The sequence below is a fragment of the Podarcis liolepis genome (genome assembly GCF_965112155.1).
Source record: "Podarcis liolepis genome assembly, chromosome: 16".
Classification (NCBI taxonomy): domain Eukaryota; kingdom Metazoa; phylum Chordata; class Lepidosauria; order Squamata; family Lacertidae; genus Podarcis; species Podarcis liolepis.
In genome coordinates this window covers 11,100,248-11,123,046 of record NC_139567.1, presented here as the reverse complement: position 1 = coordinate 11,123,046, position 22,799 = coordinate 11,100,248, and the positions used below count along the sequence as shown (strand labels likewise).

At 44.6% G+C, this 22,799-nt stretch overlaps 1 protein-coding gene across 2 annotated transcripts in view; it reads left to right on the top strand.

Annotated features, from left to right (window-relative positions):
- Nucleotides 1–751: 751 nt before the first annotated feature.
- The window catches only part of LOC310695695 (all-trans-retinol 13,14-reductase-like), a 34,540-nt gene continuing 12,492 nt past the window's right edge, over nucleotides 752–22,799 (top strand). The window contains exons 1-6 of one of the 2 annotated variants that reach the window (XM_083480521.1): nucleotides 752–1,002; nucleotides 7,822–8,004; nucleotides 9,175–9,416; nucleotides 10,418–10,619; nucleotides 12,047–12,244; nucleotides 14,708–14,827. In XM_083480521.1, the coding sequence (XP_083336647.1) occupies nucleotides 780–1,002; nucleotides 7,822–8,004; nucleotides 9,175–9,416; nucleotides 10,418–10,619; nucleotides 12,047–12,244; nucleotides 14,708–14,827 (1,168 nt within the window). In that variant the 5' untranslated portion in view covers nucleotides 752–779. The remainder of the gene's footprint in view (nucleotides 1,003–7,821; nucleotides 8,005–9,174; nucleotides 9,417–10,417; nucleotides 10,620–12,046; nucleotides 12,245–14,707; nucleotides 14,828–22,799) is intronic. The other variant, XM_083480522.1, reaches the window with a different exon arrangement.

The following is a 22,799-nucleotide window of genomic DNA, read 5'->3' as shown; positions in this document are numbered from 1 at the left end:
AAGTTTACTTGACAGGTATAAAAGCATATTGGTAGCAACTATATACAGACATTCACCACTGCTGTGGTCAAGGCATGCTTAGAGTCCAGCAAGAGTCCAAGACTCTGCAGAGACTCACAACAAGTTATACAACAAGTTACACAAAACCGTTGTTATCATTAGTTCCTTCACACTGTGCATGTCCAAAGAACCCACAGAAAATGTCCCTGCATAGACAGAACAACCACAGCCTTCTGCTTCTTGAAACTTCTTCTCTTTCTGGAACAAATTATTCTCTTGCACACACAGAGAATATCCAAGAAGCCTTACCTCCAGCTTGCTAGTACAACTGAATTACTGTATCTCAAAACGATGCATGCATGTCTAAAAAGTGTTGTTCGACACCAACTCCCATCATATGTATTCTGTGTTTCAATGTCGTGTTTTGATGTTTTGACCCTGTGGTTGTCAGATAAAGTGCGGTATACAAATTTAATAAATAATCATAATCCCTGAGCATTGGCCATGTTGAAGGCCAGCAGAACCTCGAGGGTCACACAGGTCCCCTGGCCTTGCGCAACCCTGACAGGTCTCTCCTTATATCCATGAATCGTCCGCTCTTCCAGACCCCTCGCCCTCCGCTCTCCAAAGATCTCCTGGCTGCACTTTCAGAGGATGCCTGGCACTCCCTGACAGGATGCTCCCTTGACCCAGGGAGAGGCTGGACTGCGCCTTTAAGGGGCAGGAGCGCGCTGCGGCCAGCCTACTAGGAGGAGGAGGCGGCTGCTGGTGGTGGTGCTATGTCTGCGCTCTTTGAGCCGGGGTCTCACTTTGGCGTCCTCGCAGCGCTTGCCGGGGCGGCCATGTGGGTGTACGCGCTCGTGGGCGCGCTCCTCCTCCTGGGCATTTGGAGAGCTCTGGGCACCCGGAGCCCCTCTTCCAACCCTTTCCGGGCAGATTCCAGGCGGCCGCCCGCGCCTCTGGTGACCGACAAAGATGCGCGCAGAAAGGTCCTCAAGCAAGGTAGCCACCGGCCAGCCCCGGCGTGGGGGGCGCTGCCAGGCTGGCAAAGGGAGCCCCCCGAAACGGGGCTGCTGGGTGGGGGGTCAAGCGGCGCGTGAACGATGCCCAGTGGTGGCAGAGCGAAGGGATCAATGCATTCCTAGGAATGTTTACTGCGGATTAAGGCGCTGTTCCGTGGGGCTCCCGGGCTGGCAAGAGAGCACGGTGCTGCAGCCTTTAAAAAGGGTTTTCTTCTTCCTCCTTTGTTGCTTCGCGCGCTGTTTAGTTCAGAGCTTAGCGGGCTGTCGAGCTTAGTATTTGTTGTTGTTGTTTAGTCGTGTCCGACTCTTTGTGACCCCCTGGACCAGAGCACGCCAGGCACTCCTGTCTTCCACTGCCTCCCGCAGTTTGGTCAAACTCATGCTGGTAGCTTCAAGAACAGTATCCAACCATCTCGTCCTCTGTCATCCCCTTCTCCTTGTGCCCTCAATCTTTCCCAACATCAGGCTCTTTTCCAGGGAGTCTTCTCTTCTCATGAGGAGGTGGCCAAAGTATTGGAGTCTCAGCTTCAGGATCTGTCCTTTCAGTGAGCACCCAGGGCTGATTTCCTTAAGAATCAATAGGTTTGATCTTCTTGCAGTCCATGGGACTCTCAAGAGTCTCCTTCAGCACCAGAATTCAAAAGCATCAATTCTTCGGCAATCATCCTTCTTTATGGTCCAGCTTTCACCTCCATACATCACTACTGGGAAAACCATAGTTTTACTATACGGACCTTTGTTGGCAAGGTGATGTCTCTTTAAGATGCTGTCTAGGTTTGTCATTGCTTTTCTCCCAAGAAGCAGGCGTCTTTTAATTTCGTGACTGCTGTCACCATCTGCAGTAATCATGGAGCCCAAGAAAGTAAAATCTCTCACTGCCTCCATTTCTCCCCCTTCTATTTGCCAGGAGGTGATGGGACCAGTGGCCATGATCTTCGTTTTTTTGATGTTGAGTTTCAGACTATATTTTGCGCTCTCTTCTTTATCTCGTGTTTTGATTGCCAAAGTCCCCAAATTCTGCCTCTTTGGTGTTTTCAGTTTAAAAACATTCATTGGGAAAGAGCCACTTCTGTTGGAGACCCTGCCAATCAAAGTTGCAGGTGCCAGTACTAGATGGGAAATAGGCTAGCCTGCTACAAGGCAGCTTCTTTTTGTTGCCTTAGCACTGCAAGTTATACAGTTTTTCACCAAGCAGCTTTCCGTGGTTTTCCCCTCCCCATTTTTATCCTCGCAACAACTTCGTGAGGCAGGCTGCTGTTGAGAGACGGTGACTGGCCCAAGGTCACCCCCTTTAAAAACCAACTAGTTTAAATCTTCCTGGTTTTGCTCTGTCTGCTAACACTTGTACCTCGGACTCAGTTGAGCCCTAAATAAATAGAACCCTGCTAGGTGGGAATAATTACATTTCAGCTGTGTTATGAAGGAGACTGACTTAGATATTCTTTTCTTGACAAAATGGTGAATTTCAGGTTAGGAGCTAGCAATATGTAATAGCAAAAATATGTATTAACACCAGTATCAAATTTCACACTTGCATTAGAGTCTTGTAATAGAAAATTCATATTATACTGAATATTGTATATTACATAGATGTAAATAAAGTGATTCCTTTCCCATCTAACGGAGGTTTAATTCAGCCAGCACTGAGCCCTTTGAATGGAGGAGAGAGCTTTAGCCCTATGCAAACTTTCCTGGGAGTTGATCCCGTTGAACACTGTGTAAGTATGTGTGGGATGCTGTTGTACAGCACATGTTTAACTTTCCGGCTGGAATCAGTGGGGTGTTAAAATGCTTAGCTTCAATTGGCTTGTCCCATTGGAATTTAGTTTGCTTTTGAGCAGGTCTTTTATAGGCTGTTAACTGCAGCCCTCTTTCTCTGATAACTTTTTAAGCTGGAGAGCTTTCTGGTCTCCACCATTTTGCTAAAACTAGTCTTGTTGCTGTAGTGACATTATTTTTTAATGACATTGAGACTGTAATTTGAAATGCAGTCCCTGATGTCATTTAGCCAAGACTGTAAAGGAGCTAAACATGATCTTGAGCATATTATATCTCTGGTAGCTTCCACAGTCATTTCCTAGAACATTATTGCCTTCCAGTTAGGGGTCCAATACAGCCAGCCCCTCTTCCCTCTGGCAAAAGTGTGAGTTGGAAAGAGTGAAGCAAAAGAGGGAAGCACAAAAATAACCCACTTTGTGCATTCCCCCAGCTTTGTGCATTCGCCCTTGCAAGCCACATTCCTGATGGCTATATGTTTTGGGAACTTGAGGGCAGACCCTATGATATACAAACATAGACCTCCTTCACACAAGGGGGGGGGGGCTGATTGATTTAGCATCAGTGGCATGGTGTGTGTTGGCAGCACCCGGGGCAAGGCAAGGATTGTGTGCCCCCTAACCTTTTTGCAGACATCGCGCAGAAGGCAACAGGTGAATTTCGAAGCATCCTTGTGGTGCCCCTCATGGAGGTCACTATGTTCGCCCTCTCAGCTAAGCTAAGCGAGCTCCCAGCGGGAGCGGCGGCTAGCTTTCCTTGGCAGGGTTGGTGGCATCCCAGCAGTGCTGAAGCCACAGCCACAGCTGGCCTAGGAGGAGGGTGGTAGAGAGCAGGCTGAGGCACCAAGCACAGTCCTTCCCTGGCTGCCTCACCTTAGCTGCGAAGCACAAGGTCAGCTGCTGGCAGGTCCCAGGCAAGTGGGTGGCTCTCCTCTCCTCTCACCTTGCTCAAAGACACACACCAGGAGGGAGGCCCCAGGGAAGGACCAGCGCAGGCCAGGAAAAGTCTGGGCTCCAGCTGGCAGGAGTTCCACCCAGGGGCAGGCATCTGTTTGCCGGCCGTGAGGAGAAGGAGGTACCGCCACAGCCACAAAGATACAGCCCAGGCTCTGCTCACCTCCCCATGGCTCCAGAAGATGTCAGCCATGCAGCCTTGACAAGGGAGCCTGTCATGGGGGTACCTAAGAATTCTGTGCCTGGTGCCACGGCCCCCCATGCCCCCACGCTACGCCACTGCTTAGGATTGCCCCTCACATGAAGGAGGTGTACATTGTCTTTACATTTATACTCATGCAGGGACCCATCTCATGTTTGCCCAACACCACTGCCAGCAGGGGTATGTGTGTGTGCCTGGCAATTGCATGAGCAGCGGGGTAAGGCTACCCTGCACAGAACCCTCTTATGACTGGGTTGAACACATGAGGGAGAACACACAGGTACCCCGCCCAGTATCCGTAAGTACAGTGGAGAAAATCAGATTGGATTCATTTCCTTTCCTTTGAATATTAACAAAACACAGGTACTTCATCTCTTCTGTTCTTTAATGCGTTTGTTGGATTGGAGAGCTGAACATACTAGGGATTCTATTTAGGAGACATAAGGATTTCAGTTCTTATAGTAATGGATTTTCTTGATGGACTTTGAACAATATGCTAGATCAGCCCCGCTACAAAATGATGCTGATCTACCTTGCTGCGAAGGCAAATGGGATAACATCTTAAGACCGGCACGTCCTACTGGTAGATCGTGATCAAACGGTAGATCACTGGACATCTGTGGTAGATCACTGGTAAATTACTGGCTCCCCCCCCCAAAGAAGCTCAACAAGTATGGAGGGGTAGATCACTGCCAGTTTTTAACTCTGAGTAGACCACAGTCTCTTGGGAGCTGGCCACCCCTATCGTAAGACAATTGATGTGCTATAAGATTTGGTGAATGATAGAAGCCAAGTCTACCATTTCATCTGCCATGTGGGGGGGGGGGTAGTTGACCCTTTATTTAAAGGTGGGTTTAGAACCTTCTTCTGTGGAGTGTTAGCGATACAGTGGTACCTTGGTTCTTGAACTTAATCCATTCCAGAAGTCTGTTTGACTTCCGAAACTGTTCAAAAACCAAGGCATGGCTTCTGATTGGCTGCAGGAGCTTCTTGCACTCAAGCGGAAGATGTGTTGGGCATTCGGCTTCCAAAAAATGTTCAAAAACAGAACACTTACTTCTGGGTTTTCAGTGTTCAGGAGCCAATTTGTACATCAACTAAGCTGTTCAAGAACCAAGGTATGACTCTGCATGTTCTTTAGTCTGCATTCTGTCCATCCTCATCTGAATGTTTTAGAACCCTGCTCAAGGAAATCTCCTACCAGCTGTCCCCTAAAGCTGGCTATACCACCTTTATGACAATGGCTGCAAAATTCTTTGCCAAAGAACGGCCTGGCAACCATTCTAGTCTGGGAAGAATGAGGAAGGAAAACCCTTCATTTGATAAAATGTGGTTGAATTAACTTCACCTAGTGCCTTGGAAAATAGACCATGTTGCACTGCAGGTAGTCACTCCCTGCTTCCTTTCAGCTGTTCCTCCAGATTAAATGCAAACCCCCATTTATCCAACAAAACGTGTATAACCATTTGATTGTAAGTGAACATTTAAACAGATTACCAAAAAATTGAAATTCTCAAAAAAAACCCCAAAGACCAGGAATTTGAAAACATTCAAAAGTTGATTAAAATCAACAGTGTCTGAAAAGAGAATAAAGCACAGGTAACTTCTACATGCTCCGATAGGCTTGCCTAAACAAAAAAATGTTTTAAACAGGTACCAAAAATAATACAGCTAAGGTTCCTGCCGGATGTCAATAAGCAAGAAGTTCCAAAGTGTTGGTGTTGCCCCTTTAAAAGACTGGTTTCTTATAGGTGGAGAATGAATATTATGTGGCAGTGGTAGCAGTGCCAGTTCTACAGATCAATATATTTTATTTAACTAAACTTTTATATGGCTCAGACAGTTGTAAAGAGAATGCCACTAGAAACCCCCAAGAGAGTGTCTAAAGGCTGATACATATGCAACTATATGCGGCAGCTAGACAGGTGACTGGGAGTGGCCTCCAGGACCATATAACACCGGTCCTGAGAGATCTACATTGGCTCCCAGTACATTTCTGAGCACAATTTGTTGGTGCTGACCTTTAAAGCCTGAAACAGCCTCAGTCCAGTATACTTGAAGGAGTGTCTCCACCCCCATCGTTCATCACTGAGGTCGAGCTCCGAGGGCCTTCTGGCGGTTCCCTCCCTGCGAGAAGTGAGGTTACAGGGAACCAGGCAGAGGGCCTTCTCGGTAGTGGCGCCCACCCTGTGGAAGATGTCAAGGAAATAAGCAACTATCCTACTTTTAAAATACATCTGAAGGCATCTGTTTAGGGAAGTTTGTAATGTTTAATGCTGTATTGTGTTTTTAATATTCGATTAGGAGCCGCCCAGAGTGGCTGGGGAAACTCAACCAGATGGGTGGGGTATAAATAATAAATTAATATTATTATAATTATTATTATTATTACACTAGATTTTGGGTGTCCCAGTGCCAATCAGGACCCTGGCATGGGGGGCAAAGGATTCAGCCCCAACTGCAGTGCCAAACAAGATCAACTGAATTTCCGCTATTGCATTGGGAAGGAAACACCCATTGGAATGAATGGAAGTGGGGTTCTTGTTGTTGTTTGCCTTGTGAAAATAGAACACACAGGGAATCTGAGGCTGCAGCAGAGCAAAGGGCTAAATCCTCCTCCCCATACCAGGGAATCAATTTGGGGGGCTGTACCTGCAGTTCATTCACACATTTCCATGAATGGCATTACAAGAGGATCTGTCCTGGAGTGTCAACACAAGGGGGCTTGTGAAGAAGGCGCAGCAGAGACTGTACATTTTGAGAATACTAAGGAAAAACCATCTTCCGCAGAAACTGCTGCTTGCCTTCTATCACTGTGCCATTGAGAGCGTGCTCACTTATGGCTTATGTGTGTGGTACGGAAGCTGTACTGCCCAGGACAGGATGGGGTTGTGCAGGGTTGTTAAGGCAGCAGAGAGCATTGTTGGCTGCCCACTCTCCACCTTAGAGCAGATTTATGCCACAAGGTGCCATAGGAAGGCACTGGACATAGTAAAAGATCCATCGAATCCTGGTCACTGTCTCTTCGAGCTCTTGCCGTCAGGACGGAGATACAGGTCGATGAAGACAAGAACGAGCCGTCTTAAGAACAGCTTCTTCTCCAGAGCGATCTTGGCCTTGAATGGGAAGCCCGGACTTTGAAAGTCATCTAATCTCCCTTGCTGTATTATATTGTATTGTTTAATTAGTGTTTTTATGGAGCAGTCAAGTAATTTCGTTGTCCCTGAAGGGGGCAACGACAATAAAGATATTCTTATTCTTATTCTTATTCATTTCATCTTGTTTGATCCTAACTTGCCAACAGTGAGGGGGTCTCCTTATCAAAATGAACTAGACTTGGGCAAGGGCGCTAGAGTGCTCAGATGCGTATGCACAATTCAGTTGCACAACACAGAATTCCCAGTGGGTTGTACCCCTGATATATATCTCTCCTAAGCTACAAATAGTTACCTCCAAACACATCTGATAAAATAACACTTCTGTGTCTCCACACACCGAAATTCCATCATTTATACTAAGCAAATTGCAGTTGCTGGTAGCTGGGGTGTGTGTATGTGTGGTGTTGTTGTTGTTGTTGTGTGTGTATCTCAATCTTCTCTGTTGTGGCAGATCTGAGAGTTCCTACACACAATCTAATTTTGGCTGTGATGTAGCAAATTAGGATAACCAGCAGGAAGATGTGAGTGGGAGAGGTAGGTCGAGGATTATAGCAACAGGATTACTTTGGAGGTTGGGGGGTCAGGGAGAGTGGTGTGGGAACAGAGCAGGGATAATACATGCCAGATTATGTGGCTTTTACGTTCTTATGCTATAGCCTAATAGCTAGCCCGGCTACATGATACTCATGTCTTCTGTCCCCGTCTCCCAGTCTTTTCCAGGGACAAGGTTCCTGACGGCCTGGATGCTGTCGTCATTGGAAGCGGCTATGGGGGCCTGGCGGTGGCTGTGATGCTCTCTAAAGCTGGGAAGCGCGTGCTGGTCTTGGAGCAGCATGGGAAGGCAGGGGGCTGCTGCCATACCTTCAACGAGAAAGGTTTCGAGTTTGACGTAGGTAAGGTGACCCACACAATCAGGGAGTGGGCCTGAGCAGTTACAACTACATACATGCAGTGGTGGAGCAAACCGATCGGGCGCCTGGGGCGGCACGTGTGTCCTGCACCCGGGGCGGGGCCAGCCGCCATGGGGACACCGTGGGGCCTCCAAGGAGTCTGCCTTCCTCTTCCAACTCAGTCGCCCTACAGCTGAGGGGGAGACAATGGGCAGACTGTTTGGGGCAGCGCGGAGCCTGCGGGCACCCAAGTCACTGCGTCACTCCCAGGAGAGACGTGTGGCTTGGACGAGCTGCAGGCCCCATGGTGAGTGCCGCCCAGGTCACCCCTCAGTGGTGACACCCGGGACGGACCTCCCCCACTGCACCCCCTTGCTACGCCCCTGCATATATGTAGGGATGTTGGAGAACTCTTGCAGAAATTGCCAGTGTTGGCTTCTTCATTTCCTATCCAGAAAGGAATTGATTCCAGCAAATACCATCTGCTGCAGTTTGACTCCTGACAAAACTACATTTCTCTCGCTGTCTGCTACACATGGACACAATTATGTCATCACTACATTGTCCCCCATCTTTCATTTATTCTTCATATTCCAAGATGGCAGCGCGTTCATACGCTGTGGCTCTGAGATCCCAATCCTTCACCTACTCATGAACAAAACTGGTGATGATTCACACCCTGGCCGGCACTTTCTTGATCTCCTGCCCTCAGGCAGAAAGTATAGAAGCATGATTAGTCGCACCAACAGGGTAAAGAACAGCTTCTATCCGTGGGCTGTTAGGCTGCTGAATGAAAAGATAACAACAGGGCAACGGACTTTTGGGTTTGGTGGGTGTGCGTCAGTAAACGAGGGGAATTAAGACTAAGAGAGCTGAGAGGGGGGTGCTCGTGTAATCTCACTGTATACAAGTTGTACAAGTGACAATAAAGTATTTCGATTTAAATGCAAAGGAAGCAGAATGCAAATTACCAGGGCGGAGTCATCAATTATGCTGTGTTGTGTATCATTTGTGGACTGAAATCAGTTGCTTGTTCCACCACCCACCCAACTCCCCAAGCAGGCCAACTCTGAAAGATGCACAGCACACACACGCACCCCAGTTCTAAAATTTAGGACCTACTCTCTTTCGTTATCACTTTTCCATTATGACACTTGACCCATTGCCTTCCAGGAATCCATTACATCGGGCAGATGCAGGAGAACTCTATCCTACGTGTGATGATTGATCAACTCACGGATGGGCAGCTCCAATGGGCCCAGATGGACTCTCCCTTTGATACCATCATCCTGGGAGATCTTGACAGCTGCAAGAAGTATTACCTGTACAGTGGGGAGAAGGAATATGTCAAAGGCCTAAAGAAGCAATTTCCTGGCGAAGAAGCTAATATTGACAGATTTGTGGCGCTTGTCAAGGTAATCATTTTTTTCATTGCGCCTTGGTGAAAGACCTTTGATTTTTTATTATGGCTGCGAAGTCTTAAACCCATTTGTTAGATTAACTGATATTTTTGACACTTTTGAAATGCAATCTAGAATGCAATCTAGCCTTGAAGTAAGCTCAACATATTAAGCAACTAAAACATATAAGGTCAGCTTAAATTTCTTCAACAGCACTGCAGCCTTATATTTTTATTGTGGGTGCTGTAGTCTGTGTGAAATTTGAGGACATATTCTGGGAGGGTCATCACAAAATGACCGTCGGGGAGTATGGCCTATCACAGAGAACAAGTTATGTGACAGAGAATATTTGGTTTCAAATAACTTCTTGACTGCGATGGTCCCGGGACAGTGCTGAAGTCAGTTTTGCTTTCTCAGCTGAATCTACCTCACAAAATGTGTAATTTTAAATAACGCATATATTTACCGAGGTTATCAAAAGAGCTGCAGCAGAAAAGGAAGCAGCCTTGGACCCAACATAGAGGCTTCTAAATCCTGGAGCACTAATAATAATAATAATAATAATAATAATAATAATAATAATAATAATAAAATATTATTAATAATAATAATTTACTACTTGTACCACACCCATCCCTAGGTTGGCTGGTTCTGAATATCCACCGTGCTTTCTGAACAAAGGAAGTTCCCTTCTTGGTCCCTCTAGTCAAGTATCAAATATTCCGTCTAACAGCAGCTCTCCAGGATTTGGGGGGGGGGGGGGTCAGTCTTTCCAACCACTTGCTAACTGACCCACTTGCTAGCTGCATAGCATGCGCTCTTCCTCTCAGCCGTGGCTGTGCTTCTGTTTTGCCGGTTGCTCTACAACCACTTCTATCTTCCTAGCGAATGCCGAACTCCTCAGTTCTTGTGCTTGTAACTGCTGAGGTCTCGTGCTGCGTCTTTCAGCTGTGCATTAAACGTCATCTCTTTTCTCTCTTCCCACCTCTCCGCCCTGCTTTCCCGCCCTCCCGCAGAGAGTCGCCAAAGGGAGCGCCCACATGGCAATTCTGAAAATGCTCCCGATGCCCTTGGTCTGGTTTCTTCACTGCACCGGCTTGCTGGCTTTGATCTCCCCTTTCTTTAGGATGATATCCAAAACTCTGTCGGAAGTGGCGGCTGAGTTCACGACAAATGCAGACCTGAGAGCAGTGTTCACTTATATCTTCCCTACCTATGGTAGGTGATGCTGTTCCCTGATGCCTCAAAGGCATGTGCATCGTAAATTAATCATATGAAAGGGCAATCCCTTTGCCCCTTTTAAGGGGGCTGAAACTTGTAACTGTGGGTGGAACTAGACAATGCAAAGTGGCTGCCATTGAAAGTGATGGTCCATAGTCTCTTCTTACCCTGGTATCATTCAGTAAATATCAAAAGTACGACATGTCATTGTGTTGAATTTCCTTGGGCCTGTGAGTGGCCACAAATGAAGTGTGATAGAAGTGGAGAAGCTCAGCAGGGTAGCATCCTGTTTTTAATTTTTCTTTTCACACTGAAAGCTGAGGGCAAGTGTTGGGCCAAGTGTTAGTTGGAACCAGGTTTTCATATAAACCAGGAAACTGTTTTAATCTCTGCTTAGTCAGACTATCCATTTTCTATAGGAGCCTTTTGAAATGTGAGTGTATTTCATTCATATATATATATATATATATATATATATATATATATATATATATGCAGCAAATGGTTAGCAAGCTAATGAGGGGGCGGGAGACAGGTAAACATGTTGGATCAATGTTCTTCGTCAGCTTAATAAACTGACTTCGTATATCTGAACCACCCCTCAAACAGAATGTGCCAGAAAACTTCAGCAAAAGAAATAAAAGCCAAAGCAAATAGAAATGTCCCTGACTGGCCTGAGAGTGACATCAGAATAGGTAGCAGGTGAGCCTCCTTAGAAAGAGCATTCCTATAAGCAGGGGGCACCACCAAAAAGGCCTCCATCCTGTTCCCATTTGCCTAACTTCAGATGATAGGAGGGGGCAGAGGAGAGCCTCATAGGGTGAATGTAATGCAGTGGTGCCCCGCAAGATGAATGCCTCGCAAGACGAAAAACTCGCTAGACGAAAGGGTTTTGCGTTTTTTGAGTCGTTCCGCAAGACGAATTTCCCTATGGGCTTGCTTCGCAAGACGAAATGTCTTGCGAGTTCTTGCGAGTTTGTTTCCTTTTTCTTAAAGCCGCTAAGCCGTTAATAGCCGCTAAACCGCTAATAGCCACTAAGCCGCTAATAGCCGTGCTTCGCAAGACGAAAAAACCGCAAGACGAAGAGACTCGCGGAACGGATTAATTTCGTCTTGCGAGGCACCACTGTGTTTGGGTAAGGAAGTAAAAAATATCCTCTAGGAAATAAAAAAGAGGCAGCTCTTATGCAGACACCCCCAGCCGTAGGGCCACAAATGACTATCTTTGATTAGACATGGCATTATATATTTTGTGGTGCACTGTGAGCTAATACTTTAATGGACTTAATTTCCAAGCTGACTTACATGGAGTGTGTAGACTTGGACCATTCCTGTGTAGACCTTGCTTGGCTAGGACTTCAAGAGGTAACTACAGTTACAATTTCAGCTTTCTGATTTAATAATCCTTGTTCTGTGTCTTGCAGGAGTCATTCCAGAGAAGTCAAGCTTCCCTTTGCACGCCATCCTTGTCGATCACTTTTTGGAAGGTGCCTGGTACCCTCAGGGAGGTTCCAGTGAAATCGCATTTCACTCCATCCCCATCATTGAACGTGCCGGAGGGGCTGTCCTCACCAAAGCACCTGTGCAGAGCATCTTGGTGAACTCGCAAGGAAAAGCCTGCGGTGAGCTCTTTCTCAGAGCTGATTTAGTATAGCAGCTGAGAGTCTGGATTTCAGATTCCATCCTGGTCCCAGTGTAACAGGGGAGAGGAACTAGTGGCCCTCCTGATGGTGCTGGACTCCAGCTCCCATCAGCCCCAGCCAGCATGGCTCATGGTCAGAGGGCATGGGAGCTGTAGTATAACAAATATATGGAAACCACAGGTTTCCATGCATTATCGTTTCTGCCATGAACTCACCTGGCTAACTCAGGTAACCTTTGCCACATCTCCCCTTCCCCACTGGCAACATGAGGACAATACTGATCTGTATTAGAGGATTGCTGTGCGGATTATAACAAGAGGATCCTTAAGCATCCCATGTAGCCCAAGGAATTGCTGCATGGATGGGGAAGAAATGGGAAGCCACAGGGCTTATGTACAACCCCTTGATCACGCTGCTTTAATTTCTAAACCGAGAGATTCTGGGGCTCTTACCCTTATTTGCTTTTCCATGCAAGAGCTCCCTGTTGTAGGAAGCTGCTTTACTGGTCATCAAGCTCAGGATTGGCTACATCAGGAGAGGGGACCACAGGCCTGGGGGCCTATGTACTCTGTTCACCCCCTTGAGTGCTTTTGTCTGGCAGTTAATGCATGCCTGGATGGAGGATGCTATGGTCCAAACCACTGAGCCTCTTGGGCTTGCCGATCAGAAGGTTGGCAGTTCGAATCCCCGTGACGGGGTGAGCTCCTGTTGCTCTGTCCCAGCTTCTGTCAACCTAGCAGTTCGAAAGCATGCCAGTGCAAGTAGATAAATAGGTACCACTGCGGTGGGAAGGTAAACGGCGTTTCTGTGCACTCTGGTTTCCATCACGGTGTTCCATTGTGCCAGAAGTGGTTTAGTCATGCTGGCCACATGACCCAGAAAGGTGTCAGTGGGCAAACGCCGGCTCCCTTCGCCTGAAAGCAAGATGAATGCCGCAACCCCAAAGTCGCCTTTGACTGAACCTAACCGTCCAGGGCTCCTTTACCTTTTTGCCTTATTTAGGAGTGTTTATGTGCAGAAGCTAGACTACTGTACAAAGGCCAAGTTCACTTCTGTAGCTCTGTCTACTCCTTCCTTGGGCCCTGTCTACCATTGGTATGTACCTCTCAGGAGACTGGCCAGAAGGGAATGCAACCCTTGGGGTGAAAATAGTTCTCTATTCCTACATTGGTTGGCTGCAGCTCTCTTGGCTTAAGGTATTGGCCTGGTTTGAATGTGGCCGTACACCATGGTTCATGGCTTACTATGAACAAGCATATCACTCAGACACTCCCTCTCTGTTTTGCCCCTAGAACAAGCAGAAGTAACAAGCCATGAAGCTTGTTGTGACGTCTGAATGTTAGATCACATTTGCTTTCTCCCAAAGCAGACCACAATCTGGAGGCCAAGAACACACCTGGGCTTCTAACTGCGATTTGTTCCACAGTCAGCAGGCGGACCATGGTTTACTGTGGCATCTGCATGAGACCATCATGTATAAGGACTGAAATAGGAACTTTCCCTTATTTTCTGAGCTCGGCTGCTGGGTGTGGAAAGAGAAGCTGAAATATACTCGGAGTCGAGTGTGGATTTCATGCTCTTTATTCAGCTCATAGTAGTGAGGAATGGAAGTTCCCCTGAAATGTCTGCTTTATATACATTATTTGCACAATGGGCTCTGCGTGATTGGCCAGTTCCGGGATTCTCCTGTAGGCCAATCAAGTTGTGGATTCACTTCCACCTGGAGTTGGATTGGGTGGCTGCTGCGGACCAATCAGACTGCTGCATTCTGGATCCTATTGTTCTAGGACTGATCAGACTGCTGCAATTTGGAACCTATTCAACTCAGTCCATAACATAAGCCTTTAAAGAAGGAATCTCCGCATGCTCTTGCTTTCAGCGCATTTTCCAGGATGCATTTAACTTTCAAAAATTAACATCACTCTGCCATTTGTCTTGCCTGAAATTTAGCTATGTCAGTGAGTCTCTTGTGAAGGACAGGGAAAGAGAGGAGACGCTTGTACCTTCATGTGAACCAAGGCAATAAACAATCCTACCAAAGCTCTTCCCACCCACATTAAACTTCATTGAAGGTGTTTAAGCTGCTTACATGCTTAAACCCTCCCTCTTAATTTCACTGAGCCTCTTTTGCCAGTTCAAGGGTTGCCTGTAATATTGATCACCCTCCCCAACCTTTCTTCCTCAGACTATCTGCAAAATGAGGATTGCAAAATGCAAGGTTGCTGTAAAAGCTAACAGAAACCCTTGGAACTTGCAGGTGCCACCAAAAAGAAACATTAAAAACAAAAACAAAACCTCACCTCCGTACCAGCTTCCAGCTATGAATTGACATTGGTTGAGTCTTCTCTGTGATCGGCAGGAAAGGATTTCTCCCTGCTCTTTGATTAGAGCAATCCAAAAGAAACTTTACCCGGTCTGAACACATTTTGGTCTTATTTTCAGGTGTAAGCGTAAAGAAAGGTCAAGATCTTGTTAACATCTATGCTCCTGTTGTGATTTCTGATGCTGGCATCTTTAACACCTATGAGCAGCTCCTGCCAAAGGAATTGCGGGCTTTGCCAGGTAAGAGGACACAGGACAATTTGTTCTTCCACTGTGTAGGTGTATGGTGGGTTTGGAGCCATGGGGGGGGGGCAGATTTTACTACTGGGAACACAAAGGTTTCATGCTAGAGCTCTCTCATTCGCACACAGTCAGGGCCAGATTTAGGTTTTATGAGGCCCTAAGCTACTGGAGGTAATGGGGCCCTTTATATGTCCAGCTGTCCTTTGTCAACAACAAATTGTCGCTGTTTTTTGTGTTGAATATGTGCTATTTGGTAATTTATGGACCTAATAGGTGTCTCAAGCCATATGCACATAACAAAATATGTATTCTATCAAAGTAATTGTTGAACTGAAATACAATTAAGAAGCATATTAATAGTGAAATAATTATTAACCTCTAACTGTATGTAGTTTTTATTTTTTTAATTTTTTATCTTATATTTTGGAAATGTACATCCAGTTGTTGTTTTTCCTTTAATTTTTTTGAGGGGCCCAAAAGTGTGGGGCCCTAAGCTATACCTTGTTTAGCTTATACGTAAATCCGACACTGCACACAGTCCTGCAATTCCATGATTATAGCACCAGAAACTATACAGGCACTCCTTGTTTTTTGTGGAGGTTCCCTCCACGCTCATTGGTGGAGCGGGGAATAAGTCCATTCTGCCCCATCCCACTCCATCCCTTTTCATGCTGTGTTTATGACATTTTGGGGCTACTTCCTGGTTCTGTACCATGTGAATGTGCATGATTGCGCGTCATTCAGGTGCACCTAAATTGGGAGTTGCCTGTAGCGTACCTTCGTAAATTTCTTTTCTTTTCTTAAGAGGTACACATTTTCAAGACGTAAGTGATCAATATATACAAAACATTTAGGTTTGTATTGCCCTGTGATTCAACTGTTTAGAGTCTACAATGTTTTCAGAACCCTAAATATAGCGCAGCTGGTCAACATTTCTTTCCCAGAGTTTTCTTGTGTCAGAAGCACCTTTTGCAGCTATACAGATGGCAATGTAGTAGATTCTTTTTCTTTCTTTCTTTTATTGTATTAGACATAATCAAAAATGAAAACTCCATCCTACACACCTCACCCTCCAAGCACAATGCCATTCAAACATGCAATGATTTCTCATTTACACAAAATTATCTTTCCATAAGGGACGCGGGTGGCGCTGTGGGTTATACCACAGAGCCTAGGACTTGCCAATCAGAAGGTCGGCGGTTCGAATCCCCGCAACGGGGTGAGCTCCCGTTGCTCGGTCCCTGCTCCTGCCAACCTAGCAGTTTGAAAGCATGTCAAAGTGCAAGTAGATAAATAGGTACCACTCCAGCGGGAAGGTAAACGCGTTTCCATGCGCTGCTCTGGTTCGCCAGAAGCGGCTTAGTCATGCTGGCCACATGACCTGGAAGCTGTACGCCGGCTCCCTCAGCTAATAAAGCAAGATGAGCGCCGCAGTCCCAGAATCAGCCACGACTGGACCTAATTGTCAGGGGTCCCTTTACCTTTACCTATCTTTCCATATGTCTGTGTAATGTAGGTTCTTTTTTTTTGAAAGCAGAGATGTGGAAGCCCTGCAAGTGTCGTTCAGGGATGATGGGAGTTGTAGTCCAACAACATCTGGAGAGCCACAAGTTCTCCACTCTTCTTCTAAAGCAGAGGAGGAGTTCCAATAAGGATCTTATTACCAAATGGCATGTAAGGTGGGAAATCGTTTTGATTTCCTAAGCTGTGATGGAACTCAGTGGCGAGTCTGTGGGAGAAGCATGTTTGGCCTTCCTTCCCCGTCCTCCTCCAACAACACCACTAAGGGAGGGGAAATGCAGGTGGCTGTATTGTGGATTGTGTGAATATATTATACATCAAAATCTGAGCACCCCACAAGCTACAAGATTGTGGAAGATCTTACTTTAGTCTGCTATGACTCCTAAGCTCCTCTTTTGTACATTCCTCTGTACATACATTTTTGGCCTGCATTCCTTTATCCTGAATTCTATTCTCCCAATAATTAAATGCTTGTTTGTGCTAAAAAATGTTTGTGTGGCAAGCTTAAATCAAGCCTTCAGTGCAAACAGCATTTCCATATGCTCTGGTTTCCATAACGGTGTTCCGTTGTGCCAGAAGCGGTTTAGTCCTGCTGGCCACGTGACCCAGAAAGCTGTCTGTGGACAAACGTCGGCTCCCTTGGTGTGAAAGCAGAGAAGAGAGCCGCAACCCCATAGTCACCTTTGACTGGACTTAACCATCCAGGGGTCCTTTACTTTTACCTTTTCCCCAGTGCTTTCCATTGTGGAAGAGGGGGATGGAAAGGCTGAATAGGGCATGCAGCTTGAAAAACAAGACTTGCTGTGTTTTTGGTTTACCACTTGTGGTTTGTTTGAGTGGTAAACCATGACAAATCAAGCTATGCATGTGTATAGAGTCCTGGAAGATTCCTGGAAAACTGTCCAGAGGTCCTTTCAGTGCAGTCCAGACCAGTCTTCAGACCTAGCTGTGTCTTAGCCAATTTTGTGCTGTTTTTGCCTACGACAAATTTTGCTCGGATATGTTCTGTTCCATTATTTCCTCCTTTTTAGTTATCCATCCACAGCATTGAAACAGGGATGTTTTTCCATGTTGATACAGCTAGAAAACATAGGTCCTACAACTTTCACCTGATAGTGCCTAAACTGAAATGGTTATACCAACCTCCTGGAATTCTCTGCAGGTTCTGGGATCTACTGCATATATAACATTTGGTTCTTCAATAGCTAACATTTTGCCACCTCTGTAAGACCTTGGTCTAATTCGGATACAGTGTGTTCCCTGGGTTGCTCCACCTAGTCTGCTTTGCAGGGCTGTGTGTGTATTCTGTCACCAAAAGTATCCAAAATGCCTAATATATAGCTGAAGACCATAAAAGACGCAGTAATAAAATGACCAAGCTATTGCAAGTTCGAATGAAATGGCAGTATAGGGTTCATCTAAAAGACTTCACAGGCCTCCCTTTCCAAGTGCTTGACAAAATTTTAAACACTGTGGGTTTTAAAAGATTTTATTTTCCCAAATTTATATATCACTTACTAGAACAAAAGGCCTCTGAGTGGTTTAAGAGAGTCATTAAATATTCCAACAACAAAAAAACACCCCAAAACATATACAGTGGTACCTCAGGTTAAGAACTTAATTCATTCCGGAACTCTGTTCTTAACCTGAAACTGTCCTTAACCTGAGGTACCACTTTAGCTAATGGGGCTTCCCGCTGTCACCGCACTGCCAGAGCACGATTTCTGTTCTCATCCTGAAGCAAAGTTCTTAACCCGAGGTACTATTTCTGGGTTAGCGGAGTCTGTAACCTGAAGCGTATGTAACCTGAAGCGTCTGTAACCCGAGGTACCACTGTATAGTAATTACGAAACATTTCTACTTACTAAAACTATGTACATGCTAAAATTACACGCCTAACCAGCTTGCTGAAACAAAAATGGTTTAGCAGGCTCCTTATAACTTGTTACTAAAAGAAGAGCATGTGTAGGGAGGGAATTGCATACGCTGGGCACTGCTTACCCCTTTTCTAAAACATTTAGGGACCTATAGTTGATCAAAACAGCTGAGCTGTATCTAAAGATGCCTGACTCTGGGTGTCCCTACATTCTGAGGTAAGGTGGGTGGCTACTAATTACCGTATTTTTTGCACCATAACACTCACTTTTTTCCTCCTAAAAAGTAAGGGGAAATGTCTGTGCGTGTTATGGAACGAATGCCTACGGGTGGCGGGGGGGGGGATCTGCTGCAGTCGTGAGCAGAGGATCCATGGTTCCCCTTCCTTCCCTCCTCCGTGGTTACAAAGCATGGATCCACATGGATCCTCAGGATTTTTGCATTGGGCTACTCCAAACTCACTGTCAGATCACATGTCTGTGGCCACAGCATGAAGCACAAAAATCATATATCCACTATTTTGTTTAGAATATTTTTTTCCTTGTTTTCCTCCTCTAAAACCTATGTGCGTGTTATGGTCTGGTGCGTGTTCTAGAGCGAAAAATACGGTAATTTAACATCAAATTGCAAATAGTTCAACCTTCAGAGTTGTGACCCTCCGCTATGGAACTTGCTGACTTTCTAAAGAACGGTTTTTCATTTGCTGCAAATGGCATTATTGTCAGTATTTAACAAACAAAATACACATTTACTTCAGGGGGAAAACCCCTACTGACATTCCTGTTGACTGCAGTTTCAACAGGTGATTGCCAGGAACCCGGAACCCTGTAAAAGAAAATAAACTGCAAAAATTGTACAAAGGAGTACTAGAATGTTTTGCCGTGGTGCGCCAAATTTTTCCTAGGTTCCCCCCCCCCCCCGTTATCTTCTGATTTTAACTATTTTAATCTGCTGCTGTTCAGAACTGTGTTGCAGCCTTAATTTAAAAAAAATAGTATGTTTTAACTGAAAAGTGGGACAGAAGTTCTAGAATGCCATGTTTCTGATTGTCATCTGGTCCCCACTATTAGAGGTCAAAGGATTCAAATTATGGGGCCAATTCATAAGGGATAAAGATGTGGTAAACATGAGGTGAATTTATGCATTGGCTTTAATAGGATTCAACTTTTCCAAGACTTCCTTTCAGCTCTAATAATACTACGTGTGGTTTTTCTTTCAAAACGGCCTGTCCTCTGTTTTGCTAGCACAATCCTTCTAAATCTCATGGGAGTTTTTCAGGCTACCAGTATGCCCTGGAAGGATCAAATTGTAAGCAAATTTTAATAGCTTTGAAAGAAAGCTCACGTGTTGCTCCTAAGGCTCTTGATATAAACACAGTGTTGAATAGAAAGATTTCCTTTAACAAATGAGCCTGAGTGAAAGGGGGAAAGGCTGCCAAGTGCTTAACATGAGCTGTACAATGTTGGGTAGCGCAGAGTACTGTATATAAAAGTTACAGGTAGAGCTTCAGGTTTTTAAGTAATCTAAAGTGGGGCAGGCAGAAAGCTGCAGCCCAAACCCAGGATGGCTTACAATAAGCTTACGATTGACACATGAGGAAAAAGTGATGGGGACGGAAGAGGGGGGAAAGCAAGTCGAGGCACCGGTTCGTATAATGACCAGCCAGTTCAGGAAGCCTGATGGAATAGCTCCTACTAGGTAAAAGTTCATGGAAGACCAAAGGTCTTTTCCCACCTAAATTAAGCTGTTAAAATGAGGGACATTAATCAAGAATGGACCTTTGTGTGACAGGACCATTAATCTAAAGAACCCCCAAGAAATCTATGCCACACCAGAAAACACTGGGTACTAAAGACAGTGATACCTCGGGATGTGAACGGGATCCGTTCCGGAGCCCCGTTTGCATCCTGAAGTGAATGCAACCCGCGTTCACATGTCTGCGCATGCACGGGTCGTGTTTCGTCGCTTCTGCGCCTGCGTGTGACGTCATTTTGACCGTCTTCGCATGCACACATGGCGAAACCTGAAAGTAACGTGCTCTGTTACTTCTGGGTCGCCGCTGAGTGCAACCTGAAAATACTTAACTTGAAGCACATTTATCCCAAGGTATTATATTATACCACAAGCTTCCTGAGCATTTCATAGATGGTCTGTTATGGTAGATATTTTACAGGCAATCGATAGGTGTAGTACTACAAAACTCAAAAGTGTCAAAGTCAAATACACGCTTGGGTGACAGCCAATGTTGTCATGCTTAGAGCAGTCCTACAGATGTCAGTGAACTTCAGTTATTCCATTAATGTTAATGGTCATCCGTGAGAACGACTTAATTAGAATGCCCTTTGTATTGAATGACCTATGCCCAGTAAGGTTTTTTCACTCCATAACTTTAATACTAAAACACTGTGGGGTGTGTCTGAAGCATCTTGTGTAAGTCATACATTCGTCTTTGGTTCAGTTGTTGTAATTGCAAGTTGTTTTATTGATAATAGTTGAAGAATAGTGTTTCCTTTTGTCTTTCTTTGCTTGTCTTTTTGTTTTTAGTGAGTGTTGGCCAATCCCATCCATGCCAACTATGGCCCTGCCTACGAAAAATACACAATACCACGCTGATCGTGCAAAAGGGGATGGAGAACATGCAGTTCTTCAGATGCTGTTAGGACTTCGGCTCCCAATAGCCCCAGTCAGCATGGTCAATGATCAGGGATGATGGGAGTTGTAGTCTAACAACATCCAGAAAGCTGCAGGTTCCTCAACCCTGATGTAAATTAATTTGCCCTTACACTGAACTTTACCTTACACTATTCTCCAGTGAATCAAATTAATAGGTATGCTACATATTACCTGGTGGTGGTGGTTGTAGCATAAATATTCTTCCAAATGTCACTGAAAATCTGCTCCTTGTAACATCTTGGCTACGCCCTTTGCAATACTTGCATACAGGGGCAGAATTCAGTAAAGGGTTCCATTTGTTTTCAACGATATTGATATCGATATCTAGATTGATAGATGCACAAACCTGTTTAATTAGTGTTTAATGTGTGCAAGCAGCGTAATTAGTGTAATGTGTGTAATGTGTGCAAGCACCTTTCTCTTAAAATTAAAAAAATAGCCTTGTATTTTGTTGAATGAACAGCCACGCATAAGAGGATTTGAGTCTCCTTCATGTGAGTTCCTGGGGCAGCAGTTGTTTAACCTTGACAAAAAGACCTTGAGGTGAAAAGTTGACACAAGATGACAGGAGTCCTATTGAACTCCTGCGTTCTTCAACTGTAAAAAATTAACTTGAGATGTCTAAGGCTAATGGGAGATTTAACTTGACCTTCTATGCCACCCTGATTCTGTGATTAACTTTTAGCAGGAGATTATGCACCTGCTCACGCAAAACCATTTACCCTCAGTCAACCTCCCTTTCCGACAGCTACTCCTGGAATTATCCCTTTTTCAGGAGTAAAAATTGTTTTGACCAAATAGGAGTCAAGATATAGACAATCGTTGACATGAAGTGTTCCTCTAGGACACTTGGAGAACAATTCTGAATTGCAGATCCACTTTAATATTCCAATAGCTCAGAGGTTTCCATGAACTGAAAGTTGGAATATTGAATTAAATTAGGTTAAGTTTATCACAGTGAAGTAATACTGGGGGGAAATAAAGCAAGGAAACTTTCTTATTCAATCAATCAATCAATCAATCAATCAATTCTTCATTGTGGTCCAAAGACCCACAAATAGATTCCAATAAGATAAAAACACATTAAAAGCACACATACTATTTGGACAATGAATAAAACTAGGCTTGTTTCAGACTTTTATCTAAGAAAGAAAGTTGGCAATTACAAGAGATAACGCTGGGTATCTAATCTTCTAATAGGTACCTAACATAGGTAGGAAACTTTCTTATTGTAATTAAGGAGCCTAACACTGAGTAAACTGGCAAAAATGTATAAATCTAAATGTATAGATTTATAAAAATGTATAAATCTAAATCAAACAAGTGTTGGAAATGTAAAGAGAAAGAAGGTTCTTTTTACCATATGTGGTGGTCTTGTAATAAGGTTAAAGCTTATTGGGAAATGATATACAATGAATTGAAAAGGATGTTCAAAATAACTTGTGTAAAAAAAACACCAGAAGCTTTTCTTTTGGGAATTATAGGGACAGAACTACCTAAATTGTATAGCAATTTATTTATGTATGCTATGCTACTACAGCAGCAAGAAAGCTACTTGCCCCAAAGTGAAAAGAAGCAGAAGTCCCAGCAAAGGAACAATGGATACAAAAACTTATGGAATATGCAGAAATGGCAAAATCAAGATAACAAACTTTTTTTATAAAAGAATGGAAATGGTTTATTGAATATTTACAGAGAAATTGCAAACAGAGAAAGAGTATATATTTAAAGTAGATAATTAAACAAGCAAATTATATGAATTTGGATATGCAGAAGATATTTAAAAATAAATGTAAGGAACCGCAGAAAGAGGGAAAAGAAGGTCAAACTTTGAAACGTTATTTTTTAAATGCTTTTTATTAACTTTTCATTACAACATGCACACATACAACACTTAAGA